The sequence below is a fragment of the Solanum pennellii genome, chromosome 5, assembly GCF_001406875.1.
Source record: "Solanum pennellii chromosome 5, SPENNV200".
Classification (NCBI taxonomy): Eukaryota; Viridiplantae; Streptophyta; class Magnoliopsida; order Solanales; family Solanaceae; genus Solanum; species Solanum pennellii.
In genome coordinates, this window is record NC_028641.1 from 3734011 (window position 1) to 3749919 (window position 15909).

The following is a 15909-nucleotide window of genomic DNA, read 5'->3' on the forward strand; positions in this document are numbered from 1 at the left end:
GCTTGACCTTCAAAATGGGTCGGACTGGCCGTGAGGGCAAACTGGATGCATAGACAAGGTCTTGAGGGACGTCCACAAAAAAAATTGGCATTTTTGACGTCGGAATCCGGATCACCCAAAAAATGGTTTGCTATAGCACATGAAAATCGTCGAAATGAGGGGTATGCTAACTTCGGGGCTCGTTTGACCTTGAAAATGAGTTGTGTTGGCCGTGATGGCCAACTGTCTGCATATACAAGGTCTTGACGGACATCTACAAAAAAATTTGGCATTTTGGACGTCGGAATACGGATCACCTAAAAAATTGTTTCCTATTGCTTACGAAAATCATCGAAATTGGGGTATGCTCGCTTCGGGGCTCGTTTGACCTTGAAAATAAGTTGGATTGGCCGTGATGGACAACTGGATGCATAGCCAAGGTATTGACGGACGTCCACAAAAAATTTTGAATTTTTGACGTCTTAATCCGGATCACCCAAAAAATGGTTTGCTATAGCACACGAAAATCGTCGAAATGAGGGGTATGCTCGCTTCGGGGATCGTTTGACCTTCAAAATGGGTCGGACTGGCCGTGAGGGCCAACCGACTGCATAGACAAGGTCTTGATGGATGTCCACAAAAAAATTTGGTATTTTTGACGTCGAAATCCGGATCACCCAAAAAAAGGTTTGCTATGGCACACGAAAATCGTTGAAATGAGGGGTATACTCGCTTCGGGGCTCATTAGACCTTCAAAATGGGTCGGACGTGCCGTGAGGGCCAACCGGCAGCATAGAACAAGGTCTTGACGGACGTCCACAAAAAAATTTGGCATTTTTGATGTCAGAATCCGGATCACCCAGAAAATGGTTTGCTATAACACACGAAAATCGTCGAAATGAGGGGTATGCTCGCTTCGGGGCTCGTTTGACCTTCAAAATGGGTCGGACTGGCCGTGAGGGCCAACTGGATGCATAGACAAGGTCTTGAGGGACGTCCACAAAAAAAATTGGCATTTTTGACGTCGGCATCCGGATCACCCAAAAAAATAATTTGCTATAGCACAGGAAAATCGTCGAAATGAGGGGTATGCTAACTTCGGGGCTCGTTTTACCTTGAAAATGAGTTGTGTTGGCCGTGATGGCCAACTGTCTGCATATACAAGGTCTTGACGGACATCCACAAAAATTTTTGGCATTTTGGACGTCGGAATACGGATCACCTAAAAAATTGTTTCCTATTGCTTACGAAAATCATCGAAATTGGGGTATGCTCGCTTCGTGGCTCGTTTGACCTTCAAAATGGGTCGGACTGGCCGTGAGGGCAAACTGGATGCATAGACAAGGTCTTGACAGACTTCCACAAAAAAATTTGGCATTTTGGACGTCCGAATCCGGATCACCCAAAAAATGGTTTGCTATAGCACACGAAAATCGTCGAAATGAGAGGTATGCTCGCTTTGGAGCTTGTTTGACCTTCAAAATGGGTCGGACTGACTGTGAGGGCCAACTGGCTGCATAAACAAAGTCTTGATGGATGTCCACAAAAAAATTTGGCATTTTTGACGTCGGAATCCGGATCACCCAAAAAATGGTTTGCTATAGCACACGAAAATCGTCGAAATGAGGGGTATGCTCGCTTCGGGGCTCGTTAGACCTTCAAAATGGGTCGGACAGGACGTGATGGACAACTGAGTGCATAGCCAAAGTCTTGAAGGACGTCCACTAAAATTTTTGGCATTTTTGACATAGGAATTCGGATCATCTAAAAAATGGTTTGCTATTGCTTACGAAAATCGTCGAAATTGGAATATGCTCGCTTCGGGGCTCGTTTGACCTTGAAAATGAGTTGGATTGGCCGTGATGGACAACTGGATGCATAGCCATGGTATTGACGGACGTCCACAAAAAAACTTTAATTTTGACGTCTTAATCCGGATCACCCAAAAAATGGTTTGCTATAGCACAAGAAAATCGTCGAAATGAGGGGTATGCTCACTTCGGGGCTCGTTTGACCTTCAAAATTTTGTTGGATTGGCCGTGATGGAAAACTGGCTGCATAGCCAAGGTATTGACTGACGTCCACAAAAGAATTTGGAATTTTTGATGTCTTTATCCGGATCACCTAAAAAAAGATTTGCTATAGCACACGAAAATCATTGAAATGAGGGATATGCTCGCTTCGGAGCTCGTTTGAACTTCAAAATGGGTCGGACTGGACGTGAGGGCGAACCGGCTGCATAGACAAGGTCTTGACGGACGTCCACACAAAATTTTGGAATTTTTGACGTTGGAATTCGGATTACCCAAAAAATGATTTGCTATTGCACACGAAAATCGTCGAAATGGGGGGTATGCGCGTTTCGAGGCCGTTTGACCTTGAGAATGAGTTGTGTTGGCCGTGATGGCCAACTGTCTGCATAGAAAAGGTCTCGACGGACGTCCACAAAAAGATTTGGCATTTTGAACGTCGGAATTCGGATCACCTAAAAAATTGTTTCCTATTGCTTACGAAAATCATCGAAATTGGGGTATGCTCGCTTCGGGGCTCGTTTGACCTTGAAAATGAGTTGGACTGGACATGATGGCCAACTAGCTGCATAACAAAGGTATTGACGTACGTCCACAAAAAATTTTGGAATTTTCGACATCGGAATCCGGATCACCTAAAAAATTGTTAGCTATTGCTTACGAAAATCGTCGAAATTTGGGTATACTCTCTTTGGGGCTCGTTGGACCTTGAAAGTGAGTTAGATTGGCCGTGATGGCCAATTGGCTGCATAGACAAGGTCTTGACGGACGTCCACAAAAAAATTTAGCATTTTTGACATCGGAATCCGGATCACCCAAAAAATGGTTTGTTATAGAACACGAAAATGGTCGAGATGAGGGGTATGCTCGCTTCGGGACTCGTTTGACCTTCAAAATTAGTTGGATTGGCCGTGATGGAAAACTGGCTGCATAGCCAAGGTATTGACTGATGTCCACAAAAAAATTTGGAATTATTGATGTCTTTATCCGGATAACCCAAAAAATGATTTGCTATAGCACACGAAAATCTTCGAAATGAGGGGTATGCTCGCTTCGGAGCTCGTTTGACCTTCAAAATGGGTCGGAATGGACGTGAGGGCGAACCAGCTGCATAGACAAGGTCTTAACGGACGTCCACACAAAATTTTGGAATTTTTGACGTTGGAATCCGGATAACCCAAAAAATGGTTTGCTATTGCACACGAAAATCGTCGAAATGGGGGGTATGCGCGTTTCGAGGCTCGTTTGACCTTGAAAATGAGTTGTGTTGGCCGTGATGGCGAACTGTCTGCATAGACAAGGTTTTGACGGACGTCCACAAAAATATTTGGCATTTTGGACGTCGGAATCCAGATCACCCAAAAAATGGTTTGCTATAGCAAATAAAAATCGTCGAAATGAGAGGTATGCTCACTTCGGGCTCGTTTGACCTTCAAAATGAGTCAGACTGGCCGTGAGGATCAACCGGCTTCATAGACAAGAACTTGACGTACGTCCACACAAAAATTTCGCATTTTTGACGTCGAAATCCGGATAACCCAAAAAATTAGTTTGCTATAGCATACGAAAATTGTCGAAATGGGGGTATGCGCGCTTCGAGGCTCGTTTGACCTTTAAAATGGGTCGGACTGGCCGTCATGGAAAACTGGCTGCATAGCCAATGTCTTGACGGACGTCCACCAAAATTTTTGATATTTTTGACGTCGGAATCCGGATCACCTAAAAAATGGTTTGCTATAGCTTTCGAAAATCGTCGAAAATGGGATAGCTCGCTTCAGGGCGCGTTTGACCTTGAAAATGAGTTGGATTGGCCGTGATGGACAACCGGCAGCATAGAACAAGGTCTTGACGGACGTCCACAAAAAAATTTGGCATTTTTGATGTCGGAATCCGGATCACCCAAAAAATGGTTTGCTATAGCACACGAAAATCGTCGAAATGAGGGGTATGCTCGCTTCGGGGCTCGTTTGACCTACAAGATGTGTTGGATTGGCCGTGATGGCAAATTGTCTGCATAGACAAGGTATTGACGGACGTCGACAAAAAATTTTGGAATTTTTGACGTCGGAATCCGGATAACCAAAAAAATGGTTTGCTATAGCACACGAAAATCGTCGAAATGGGGGGTTGCGCGCTTCGAGGATTGTTTGACCTTGAAAATGAGTTGGATTGGACGTGATGTCCAACTGACTGCATAGCAAAGGTCTTGACGGTCTTCCACAAAAAATTTTGGCATTTTGGACGTCGGAATCCGGATCACCTAAAAAATTGTTTCCTATTGCATACGAAAATCATCGAAATTGGGGTATGCTCGCTTCGGGGCTCGTTTGACCTTGAAAATGAGTTGGATTGGCCGTGATGGACAACTGGCTGCATAGCCAAGGTATTGACGTACGTTCACAAAAATTTTTGGAATTTTCGACATCGGAATCCGGATCACCTAAAAAATGGTTTGCATAGCTTACGAAAATCGTCGAAGTTTGGGTATGCTCTCTTCGAGGGTCGTTTGACCTTGAAAATGAGTTGAATTGGCCGTGATGGCAAATTGGCTGCATAGACAAGGTCTTGACGGACGTCCACAACAAAATTTGGCATTTTTGACATCGGAATCCGGATCACCCGAAAAATGGTTTGTTATAGAACACGAAAATCGTAGAAATGAGGGGTATGCTCGCTTCGGGGCTCGTTTGACCTTCAAAATTAGTTGGATTGGCCGTGATGGAAAACTGGCTGCATAGCCAAGGTATTAACTGATGTCCACAAAAAAATTTGGAATTTTTGATGTCTTTATCCGGATCACCCAAAGAATGATTTGCTATAGCACACGAAAATCATCGAAATGAGGGGTATGCTCGCTTTGGAGCTCGTTTGACCTTAAAAATGGGTCGAACTGGACGTGAGGGTGAATCGGCTGCATAGACAAGGTCTTGACGGACGTCCAGACAAAAATTTGGAATTTTTGACGTTAGAATCCGGATAACCCAAAAAATGGTTTGCTATTGCACACAAAAATCGTCGAAATGGGGGGTATGCGCGTTTCGAGGCTCGTTTGACCTTGAAAATGAGTTGTGTTGGCCGTGATGACCAACTGTCTGCATAGACCAGGTCTTGACGGACGTCCACAAAAATATTTGGCATTTTGGACGTCGGAAACCGGATCACCCAAAAAATGGTTTTCTATAGCACACGAAAATCGTCGAAATGAGAGGTATGCTCGCTTCGGGCTCGTTTGACCTTCAAAATGGGTCAGACTGGCCGTGAGGGCCAACCGGCTTCATAGACAAGGTCTTGACGTACGTCCACACAAAAAATTTTGCATTTTTGACGTCGGAATCCGGATGACCCAAAAAATGGTTTGCTATAGCACACGAAAATCGTCGAAATGGGGGGGTATGCGCGCTTCGAGGCTCGTTTGACATTTAAAATGGGTCGGACTGGCCGTCATGGACAACTGGCTGCATAGCCAATGTCTTGACGGACGTCCACCAAAATTTTTGGTGTTTTTGACGTCGGAATCTGGATCACCTTAAAAATGGTTTGCTATAGCTTTCGAAAATCGTCGAAAATGGGGTATGCTCGCTTCGGGGATCGTTTGACCTTGAAAATGAGTTGGATTGGCCGTGATGGACAACTGGATGCATAACCAAGGTATTGACCGACGTCCACAAAAAATTTTGGACTTTTTGACGTCTTAATCCGGATCACCCAAAAAATGGTTTGCTATAGCACACGAAAATCGTCGAAATGAGGGATATGCTCGCTTCGGCGCTCGTTTGACATTGAAAATGAGTTGGATTGGCCGAGATGTCAACCTGGATGCATAGTCAAATTCTTGACGGACGTTCACAAAATTTTTTTGTATTTTGGACGTCGGAATCCGGATCACCTAAAAAATGGTTTCCTATTGCTTATGAAAACCGTCGAAATTGGGGTATGCTCGCTTCGGCGCTCGTTTGACCTTGAAAATGAGTTGGATTGGCCGTGATGGCCAACTGTCTGCATAGCCAAGGTATTGACGGACGTCCACAAAAAAATTTGGCATTTTTGACGTCGAATCTTGATAAACCAAAAAATGGTTTTGCTATAGCACACGAAAATCGTCAAAATGAGGGGTATGCTCGCTTCGGGCTCGTTTGACCTTCAAAATTGGTCGTACTGGCCGTGAGGGCCAATCGGCTGCATAGACAAGATCTTGACGGACGTCCACAAAAAAATTTGGCATTTTTGACGTCGTAATCCGGATAACCCAAAAAATGGTTTGCTATAGCACACGAAAATCGTTGAAATGAGGGGTATGCTCGCTTCGGGGCTCGTTTGACCTTCAAAATTAGTTGGATTGGTCGTGATGGCAAACTGGTTGCATAGCCAAGGTATATACGGACGTCCACAAAAAAATTTGGAATTTTTGATGTCTTAATCCGGATCACCCAAAAAATGATTTGCTATAGCACACGAAAATCATCGAAATGAGAAGTATGCTCTCTTCGGAGCTCGTTTGACCTTCAAAGTGGGTTGGATTGGACGTGAGGGCAAACCGTCTGCACAGACAAGGTCTTGACGGACGTCCACACAAAATTTTAGAATTTTTGACGTTGGAATCCGGATAACCCAAAAAATGGTTTGCTATAGCACACGAAAATCATCGAAATGGGGGGTATGCGTTTTTCGAGGCTCGTTTGACCTTGAAAATGAGTTGTGTTGGCCGTGATGACTAACTGTCTGTATAGACAAGGTCTTGACGGATGTTCACAAAAAAATTTGGCATTTTTGACATCGGAATCCGGATCAACCAAAAAATGGTTTGCTATAGCACACGAAAATCGTCGAAATAAGGGGTATGCTCGCTTCGTGTCTCGTTTGACCTTCAAAATGGGTCGGACTGGCCGTGAGGGCCAACCGTCTTTATAGACAAGGTCTTTACAGACTTCCACAAAAAAATTTTGCATTTTTGACGTTGGAATCCGGATAACCCAAAAATGGTTTTCTATAGCACACGAAAATCGTCGAAATAGGGGGAATGCGCGCTTCGAGGCTCGTTTGACCTTTAAAATGGGTCGGACAGGCCGTTATGGACAATTGGGTGCATAGACAAGGTCTTGACAGACGTCCACTATAATTTTTGGCATTATTGACGTCGGAATCCGGATCACCTAAAAAATGGTTTGCTATTGCTTATGAAAATTGTCGAAATTTGGGTATGCTCACTTTGGGTCTCGTTTGACCTTGAAAATGAGTTGGATTGGCCATGATGGCCAACTGGATGCATAGACAAGGTATTGAAGGACGTCCACAAAATAGCTAATCATATAAAATATCTCAACTCATAAAGTATTTTTATTTATCTCATTTTATGGATAAAACGATTCTATATAGTGATAGTATAAAAAACAAAAAAAGAGGGAAAAGGTATAAGGTAAAGTAGTTATTTTCATTCATATTTGTTCAAATAATTAAGTTGTAGGTGTAGCAATATAAATAACAGCAATTTATTATTGTCTATCCTGCAGAGGGATTTTGATTCATAAATTAAATATATATATAAGAGAGAAATTTCAAAACACACGTATATTATCCTCTTCTTTTTTTGGTTTCATACATATATTGTTAAAAGTGTGAGTTTCATACATAAATTCACTAATTAAATATCCTAAAAATGTTTAGTTCGTAGGCATAGACAATTTATAATAATATGTTCGTAGATAACTTATAATGATATGTCTCAAATCGAAACATAATTAACAATGGTATGTATAAAGAGATGCCACAAAAATGAAATGATTGAGTCCCCAATCCAAAATCGAGCGAAAACAAAAATAAAAAATAAAAGGTCAAACGCATAAACAGATCTCTAAATTTGTTGGTTTTTTCTTCATTGGTACCTCAACTAAGTCATTTTCCAATTGAATCATTGAACCACCCATAATTTGTTCCTATAGAACATTGTTAGCTGATTTTGATCGACTTTTATATTGTAAATACCTTTAATTGTATTCGTATTGTAATGATTTTGATTGAAGGAATGAAGACAAACTATGTGTTAGTCTCATTTTGTTTTCTAATGTGTTTAAATGACTAAAAGTAAATACAATTGGACTAATGAGTTTTGGACAACATATGTATGCTCTGTCAAAAAAACCCTTCACAAAATCTGGTTCCACATCAACCAAAGGTGTCTAAAAGGAATAAAATATGAGTGGTTCAATGATTCAATAAAAATATAGCATAGTTGAGGTATTTGAGTGGAAAACCCCAACAAGTTTAGAGATCTGCTTAAGTATTTGACCTAATTAAAAAATATATACATTGATAGTGAAAATATTTTTCACAACTATTATACTTTAATCGATAATAGTACACTAATTATTGTATTTACCAATATTATCAATTGGTACTTACAATAACAACAATTACTATATATCCAATATAATTCCATAAATTAGAGTCTAGGGAGGGTAGCATGTCCACATATCTTATCTATTTCATAAGTATTTGAGATAGAGAGATTATTTTCGATAGACTCTTTGATCAAGAAAAAAATAGTTCAAAGCAATTTAGAAAAAAAAGGAAAAGAACTAGAAGATAAAAGAAAAAACAATAGAAGGTAACTAAAACGATAAATAAATGTGATAGTCGAAGTATAAGGCATTAAATAATAACCTTAATAGAAGGACCAAAAAATACGGCAGCAATAAACTACAAATACTAGTTAGGACATATGTCAAGACAAAATAGTTCTTCATCTGTTTCACTCTCAATTTCTTCAGTGATTTTTTCCTCAACTCCCTTTGCTGGATTCGAGTTTTCAGTAACACTAGTTGATGAATTCTGTTTAGATCCATCACCTGAACAAGTCTTTTTGTCAATTTTTTTAGAAATTTGATCATTTTTTTCTTTTTTAACTAGGATCAGTTCTTTAAATTCAAGCTTCTTAGACTTGTATCTTGCAGAAGCTTCATCAACACTGTCAAAAGTACCCAACCAAATATTTTTCTTTTTGATTGGGTGTCTGATTTCAACTTCAAATTTACCATTTTTTCTCAATCGAACACCACCAGAATACAGTCTAGCACAATTCTTGTTCGATGTTATTTCTTGAGAATTCATGCTGGGAGAAAAAAAATTAAAAGGAAAGGGGGAGGCGAAGACGAAGGAGTGGAGGGCAACTTCAAAAAAAGAATTAAAAGGGAAGGGGGAGCGGAGGCGGACAGGTGGAGGGCAACTTCAAAAAAAAATTAAAAGGGAAGAGGGAGGCGGAGGGGTCGAGAGCAATTTGAATAGAGAAGAGTGTAGAAAAGCTACTTAAGAGATAAACATGAACATATTAGGTAGGGTGACAATTGACATTTAGACTAAAATTTAAACAGGGGCATAATTAATGAATCAATACAATAAATAAGTCAAGATTCAACCACGTAACTCAAATATTTAACAAAACACATTTTATATAAATTAAAAAAACAGGGGGCATAATTGTAACTTTTGATGTTTTTTTACCATATGCACATCCAATATACTTATATCCTAATTTGAGAATGAGTATTAAAATTTCTCAATTTGATAGAGTTATCAAATTGGTATAAGGTGGATGAAATGGAGGCGTTTATCTATAATCTTCTGTGATAAGAAGGTTTTACAAAGCTTGAAGGCAAGTCTACACAATGATACTTCGAGTAACTATGTTGTATAGGGCAGAGAGTTTTTCAGTCAAGAACTCTTACATAAGAGTTCTTGACTGAACATCCTAATTTCTGCAACTCCAAACTTCTCAACGTAAGAGTTCTTGACTGAAAAACTCTCCGCCCTATGCAACATAATTACTCTTAAGTATCGTTGTGTAGACTTGCCTTCAAGCTTTGGTAGCACCTTCTTATCACAAAAGATTATGGATACAAGCCTCCATTTAATCCACCTTATGCCAATTTGATAATTCTATCAAATTGAGAGATTTTAATAATCATTCTCAAATTAGGATATAAATAAATAGGATATGTAGATGGTAAAAAAAACCATTAAACGTTACAATTTCTCAAAAAAATAAATTGCCTTGAGAATTTAGCCAATCTTTTTTAATTTATATAAAATGTGTTTTGTTAAATCTTTGACTTAGGTTAGATTGAATTGACTCATTTATTGTCTTGATTCATTAATTATGCCCCCCGTTTAAATTATAGTTTAAATGCCAATTGTCACCCTAATATGTTTGCTTCTATATATATATTCATAATACTTCTCATTTTTTATCTCTTAAGTAGATTTTCTACACTCTTCTCAATTGAAGTTACCTCGGCCCCTCCGCCTCCGCCTCCCCCTTCACTTTTAATTCTTTTTTTGAAGTTGCCCTCCACCCCTTTACCTCCGCCTCCCCCTTCCCCTTTTTTTTCCTAGCATGAATTCTCAAGAAATAACATCAAAAAAAGAATTGTGCTAGATCGTATCTTGTTGGTGTTCGACCGAGAAAAAATGGTAAATTTGGAGCTGAAATCAGACATCCAATCAAAAAGAAAAACATTTGGTTGGGTACTTTTGGCAGTGTTGATGAAGCTTCTGCAAGATACAAGTCTAAGAAGCGCGAATTTGAAGAATTGATCCTAGCTAAAAGATCAAAAAGTGATCAGATTTCTGAAAAATCTGACAAAAATACTTGTTCGGGTGATGGATCTAAAAAGAATTCATCAATGGGTGTTACTGAAAACTCGTATCCACCAAAGGGAGTTGAGGAAAAAATCACTGAAGAAATTGGGAGAGAAACAGATGAAGAACTATTTAAGGGGACCTGGGTAAAAGTTTCAGAGGGCAGGGAAGTGAAAGTTTCACATAAGTCAGGGGTTCCGGTTGTTGATAACTACGGATATTTGGTTGGTGAATTTAGTGCTATAGATGATCTAAGCATAGATAAGTAATTTTATGGTCTAAAAAGGGGGAGGAAAGGGGTCCAGAATAACAATTTTAACTATTGGGGGTACAAATTTTAATTATGGGAACTTTCAAGGGCTTAGGTCTTTGAGATTTGACTTTCGATATAACCTATGTTGTTATGTTATAATAATTGTTAACTCAATAGTTTAATTCTTGATGAATGAAATTTAAAAAAATTAAAAAAATAGTATGGTGATAGTACCCGAAAATTTTATTTCTCCATTATTATTTAAATCTATTGCCTTTTTATTTTGGTGATTAAAATTTCTTTGATTTTGTGATATTTTTGTTATCATATTCTAAAAATAATTTGGGAACCTTAAAGAGGCTTGAACTTGCTTGAATTAGTCATCATTAAGAGGCTTGAATTTGCTTGAATTTTTGTTATCAAATCTAAAAGGCTTGAATTTGCAGAATTAGTCATAACTAAAATGCAACAAATCAAATTTCATAAAAAAACTGATAAAAGAACTTGTTCAAGTGATGAATTTGAAAACAATCATTAATGGGTGTTACTAGAAAATTGAATCCATCAAATGGGGTTGAGAAAAAAATCAAAGAAGAAATTTGAAATCATACACGTGAAGAACTATTTAAGGAGACTTGAGTGAATATTTCAGAAGGTAACGAGGTGAAAATATCACATAAATTAGGGGTTTCAATTGTTGATAATTATGGATGGGGGAGGATCTAAAATAGCAATTCTGAAACTTTTGAGGAACAAATTTTGATTTTAAGACTTTAAGGGGCATTAGGTCGTTATGATAGTTTTTTCGATATAATCTATGTTATGTTACAACAAGTGTTCCCAGAAAGCTAGCAAATAAACATGCTCACACAGACCACTAAGTAGCAGAAAAAACCACTTCGAAACGAAAGAAAACAAGGAGATGCATATATGTTATATATATATATATATATATGCATCAAAACATAACAGAAATAAAAAAGAATAACAATAAATGAACAGAGTTCTTCGCGCACACACAAAACTTAAAATCGAAAACAGGACATAAATGGAGGATAGATATTACCTTTTCGAGAGCAGCAAACGGGGACAACAACGAGTTAATGACTTCACCACCTTGCACACGGACTCGAGTTTCCGACAAAGAAACGAAATCTAGTCGAGCACTTAGGCTCAAATGCGGAAAACTAGCAATTCTTGCGTCTGTTAATCGTTTTCAAAGTATTTGCAGTATTTTCTTGAATTTCTGTGTATTTCGATGCTAAATAGGGATGTCTCACTCAAAGGAAAGGTTTTCCCTTAGCTATATCCCTTTTCTCTGTTCTACAGTGAAGGCGATTCCACAGAAGGAAAAATCTCACTCCCACAAACCCTTGGCAACGAAATTTCCAATAAAATTTTCCCCAACCAACAGTAAAGCCAAGGATTTTCTACCTTAATTTTTTCCAACTCCTTCATCGTTTTTTTGGGGGGGTATTTATAGAGGGAAACTAGGGTTCTTGAAAGTGAAAAGGGATGGGAGGAATTTTCGGCCCATCTGCCAATTCGAATTTCAAAAATCCCCAAAATCCTATCCTACCGAAGGAATATTCTCGCGAGATTCCAGCATCTCAACGGAATAAAGAGGAATAGAGGGCTGGATCGGCTCCTTCGTCCTTCACGAAGGACGTGGCATCATCTCAAGACGGGCTAGACAGCTGGGGAATGAAGGACGATTCCCGCGTCGTTTGCTCACTGCGTGGCTGCGTACGGAGCAGCAGGACTGCAGGTTCCGTTGCCCTGCTCGTTCACGCGCGATGGGGAGAGGAGAAGAGAGAGGGAGAGAGCGTGGGGGAGAGACGCGGGGTTTGTTTTTTCTGGATTTTTCTTTTTCTGGGAATTTTGGACGAAGAAAAGGGGAAGAGGGAAGGGGGAATTTAGCGCGTGTGGGTGTTTTGTTTCTCGTTCTCGCGTCTGGGGGGGTTTCTGTTCTGGGAATTAATTTGCTGGGTTTTGTCGTGTGGGTCATTTGAGGAAGAAGAAGGGGAAAGTCGGGTCGGGGGACGGGTCAAATGGAGTTGGGCTGTTGGGTTTGAATATTGAAAAAGGGCTGGAGGGATTAAAAGAAATGGGTTTTAGTTTAGTGGGCCAAGTAGGGAGAAAATAAAAGGAAAGGGAGGGTTGGGCCTAGGTGTTGGATGGGCTGCTGAAAGGGAGGGTTGGGCCTAGGTGTTGGGCTGGAACTTATTAAACGGAATGGGTTGAGAAGGAAGTGGAGTGGGCCTGGGTAAAGAGGAAATAAAGATGGGTTGAATAGAATTAATTAAAATGGGGAAGAGAATTGGGTTAATTTGACAAATAACCAATTAAAATGACGAATTTTGCATTAACCAATTAACGAGCTTTTTTATTTAGTAAAATAATTATTAAAATCGTAAAAGTGATTCAAAAGTATAATTGTAATTTAACTTAGAAGAAACTTACTAAAATTAAAATATTTTTGAGATGGTTTTCGAATAAACATAAAATATACCAATTATATACATAACTATATAAACATTATATTATTATATTTTCGCAAATTTTATAAAACTAATTAATTTAAATTGTTTGGGAAACTTACGAAGCTCGATAATTAATTTATACCGACGCGGGTCAAAATTGGGTGTCAACAATTGTCCCTCATTTTACTTGGGTTGATGCAAGCAACTCGAGGAAAATGAAATTGACCAAACCAATTTTGACCAACCCCATTCATTTTTTTAAGGAAGGATTCGACAAAGGGTTTAGGAATTATGGCCGGACCCTTGAAACGGGTTTCCTACATATCTCAGGCTATATGAGAATTCAGGCCACTTGTAGTTCGATAAGCTTGATTTACCGCATGATTTTGAAAGAAACCAAAGCCACCTTGATACCGAATTATGAAGGTATCGAAATGCTCGAGAACAGAATTCGAGAGCGAATGTTGGATTTCAACCGAGTTTTCAACATTGAATCCCCCTACATATCCTTAAACCTTCGGAATCAGGCTGTGTGTAGTTCGACTCGATCAGTGGAAAAAGAAATCTATTATGCTAGATAACCTTCGGTTTTAGACAAGTGACAAATTAAACGAGTATGAAAAGGAGGCTTGTAACCTTTTAGCCATGAATGTGGAGCTCTTCACATCCATAGGTAAGAACTTACTCGGACATAATTTCCAAAGTTCTTGGCGCATTGTAACTCAGATTTGAAAGTTGCTTCCGGTAAATCGAATCTTCCAGATGCGAGACTGAAACTGACAGAACTAAAGAAAAACCCGCATGCTTCGAGGGGGGTGGTTCGATTTTGGTTGAAGTCGCTCCTCTGCTCGCGTCCTAAGAGTTTGACATTCCTCTTTGGACTGTGTCCCAGTTCGCTGCTAAGAAAAAGTTCCACGTTGTGCTGCATCCTTTTTGATGTCGTCCGCACATGTGGCCTCTTGGATGCTCTCGACAAAGACTGAGATAAAACACGTCAGCTTAAAAATGCAATTAGGATGGGAGACAGTGTCTTTTTACCGTGCTGACACTTCATTGTTCTCCTCAAATCGACGTCGACTCGATCGGTCTGACGTACAGCAAATAAAGCTTATGACTTGTGTTTTGCAATATAATCTTCAACGTACTCTATACTTGATGTCGAAATAAATAAATAAATGTTGATGCGACGTCGGTATTTCTTTTGACGTCATTTTCGATGCTCTTCTTGATGTTAACTTTTATTAAAAATAAAAGAATGTAGTTGAGGCCGATGGATAAATATTCCTCTTGGGATACCAGGTTTCCCTTTCTTTATCCATGCATACCTTCTTGCGGGGCATGAATATCTTCCCGCGATACATAAATTCCTGCGAGGTATGAAATCTTCTCGCAATACATAAATTCCTGCGATGTATGAAATCTTCTTGCATTGCACAATTATCGGCGAGGCATGAAATCTTCTCGCGATGCACAAATTTCAACGATTCATGGTTCTTCTCGTGATGCATAAATTTTAACGAGGTATGAAGTCTTCTTGCGATGTCTAAATTTCAGCGAGGCATAAAATCTTCTCGCGATGTATAAATTTTGACGAGGCATGCAATCTTCTCGTCGTGCATAATTATTGACTCGCAATGCATGATTTTTCGCAATGCATGACTTTTCTGCGATGCATGATTTTCAACGAGGCATGGATTCTTCTCGTGATGCACAAGTTCCAACGAGGTATAAATCCTTCTCGCGATGTCTAAATTTCAGCGAGGTATGAAATCTTCTCGCGATGTATAAATTTTGACGAGGCATGAAATCTTCTCGCCGCACATAATTGTTAACTCGCAACGCATGATTTTCGCGATGCATGACTTCTCGTAATGCATGGTTTTTCGCGATACATGATTCTTCTCGCGATGCATGATTTTCCTCGATGCATGATTTTTAACTCGCAAGGCATGAATATTCATGTCATCTCTGTTGATGATAACGGCAAGACGACCTCCATATAATATATCGCCTTGATCGATAATAAGACAACTATCCCCCCTGGGGTAATGCATTGTCTTTATCGACAATAACTATCTTGTTTGTTAATGTAATGCAAATAGCGTCCTTTATGAAAATCGTAAACTCTTCCTGGAGATTCCTGTTTGATTCACCTTTGAATCTGGCTAGACGCTTTTTGTAAATTTCATATTGTTGGAACTGGATTGAAATAAACAATTCATACGCCCAAGTCTTTGACATAAGTGATATAAATGCCTCTTGCTTCTAGGAAAACCCTTGATTTTGGGATAGTTTTTCTCCTCTTTGGAGTTCTCTGTAACGAGCTAGCTAGCTCAATAATTATCCAACTGTAACGAGGTGGATGACTCGATAATATTCCAACTGTAACGAGGTGGATGGCTCGATAATGTTCCAACTGTAACGAGGTGGATGCTCGATAAAATTCCAACTGTAACGAGGTGGATGGCTTGATAATATTCCAACTGTAACGAGGTGGATAGCTCGATAAAATTCCAACTGTAACGAGGTGGAT

The 15909-nt window shown here is 39.4% G+C and overlaps 1 protein-coding gene across 1 annotated transcript; it reads left to right on the top strand.

Moving 5' to 3' along the window:
- Positions 1–8724: 8724 nt before the first annotated feature.
- On the top strand, positions 8725–11176 carry LOC114077325 (ethylene-responsive transcription factor RAP2-12-like). The gene is made up of 2 exons (XM_027917170.1): positions 8725–8859; positions 10427–11176. Exons 1-2 carry the CDS (start codon positions 8725–8727, stop codon positions 10907–10909), a joined length of 618 nt encoding a protein of 205 aa, XP_027772971.1. The 3' UTR covers positions 10910–11176.
- Positions 11177–15909: the final 4733 nt, after the last annotated feature.

Excerpts from the sequence above, each read along its gene's own strand:
- LOC114077325 (XM_027917170.1), top strand. The coding sequence starts at position 8,725 with ATGTCAAGACAAAATAGTTCTTCATCTGTTTCACTCTCAATTTCTTCA. Across the intron at positions 8,860-10,426 it reads TAGATCCATCACCTGAACAA|AATTGTGCTAGATCGTATCT; the intron begins GTCTTTTTGTCA and ends CATCAAAAAAAG.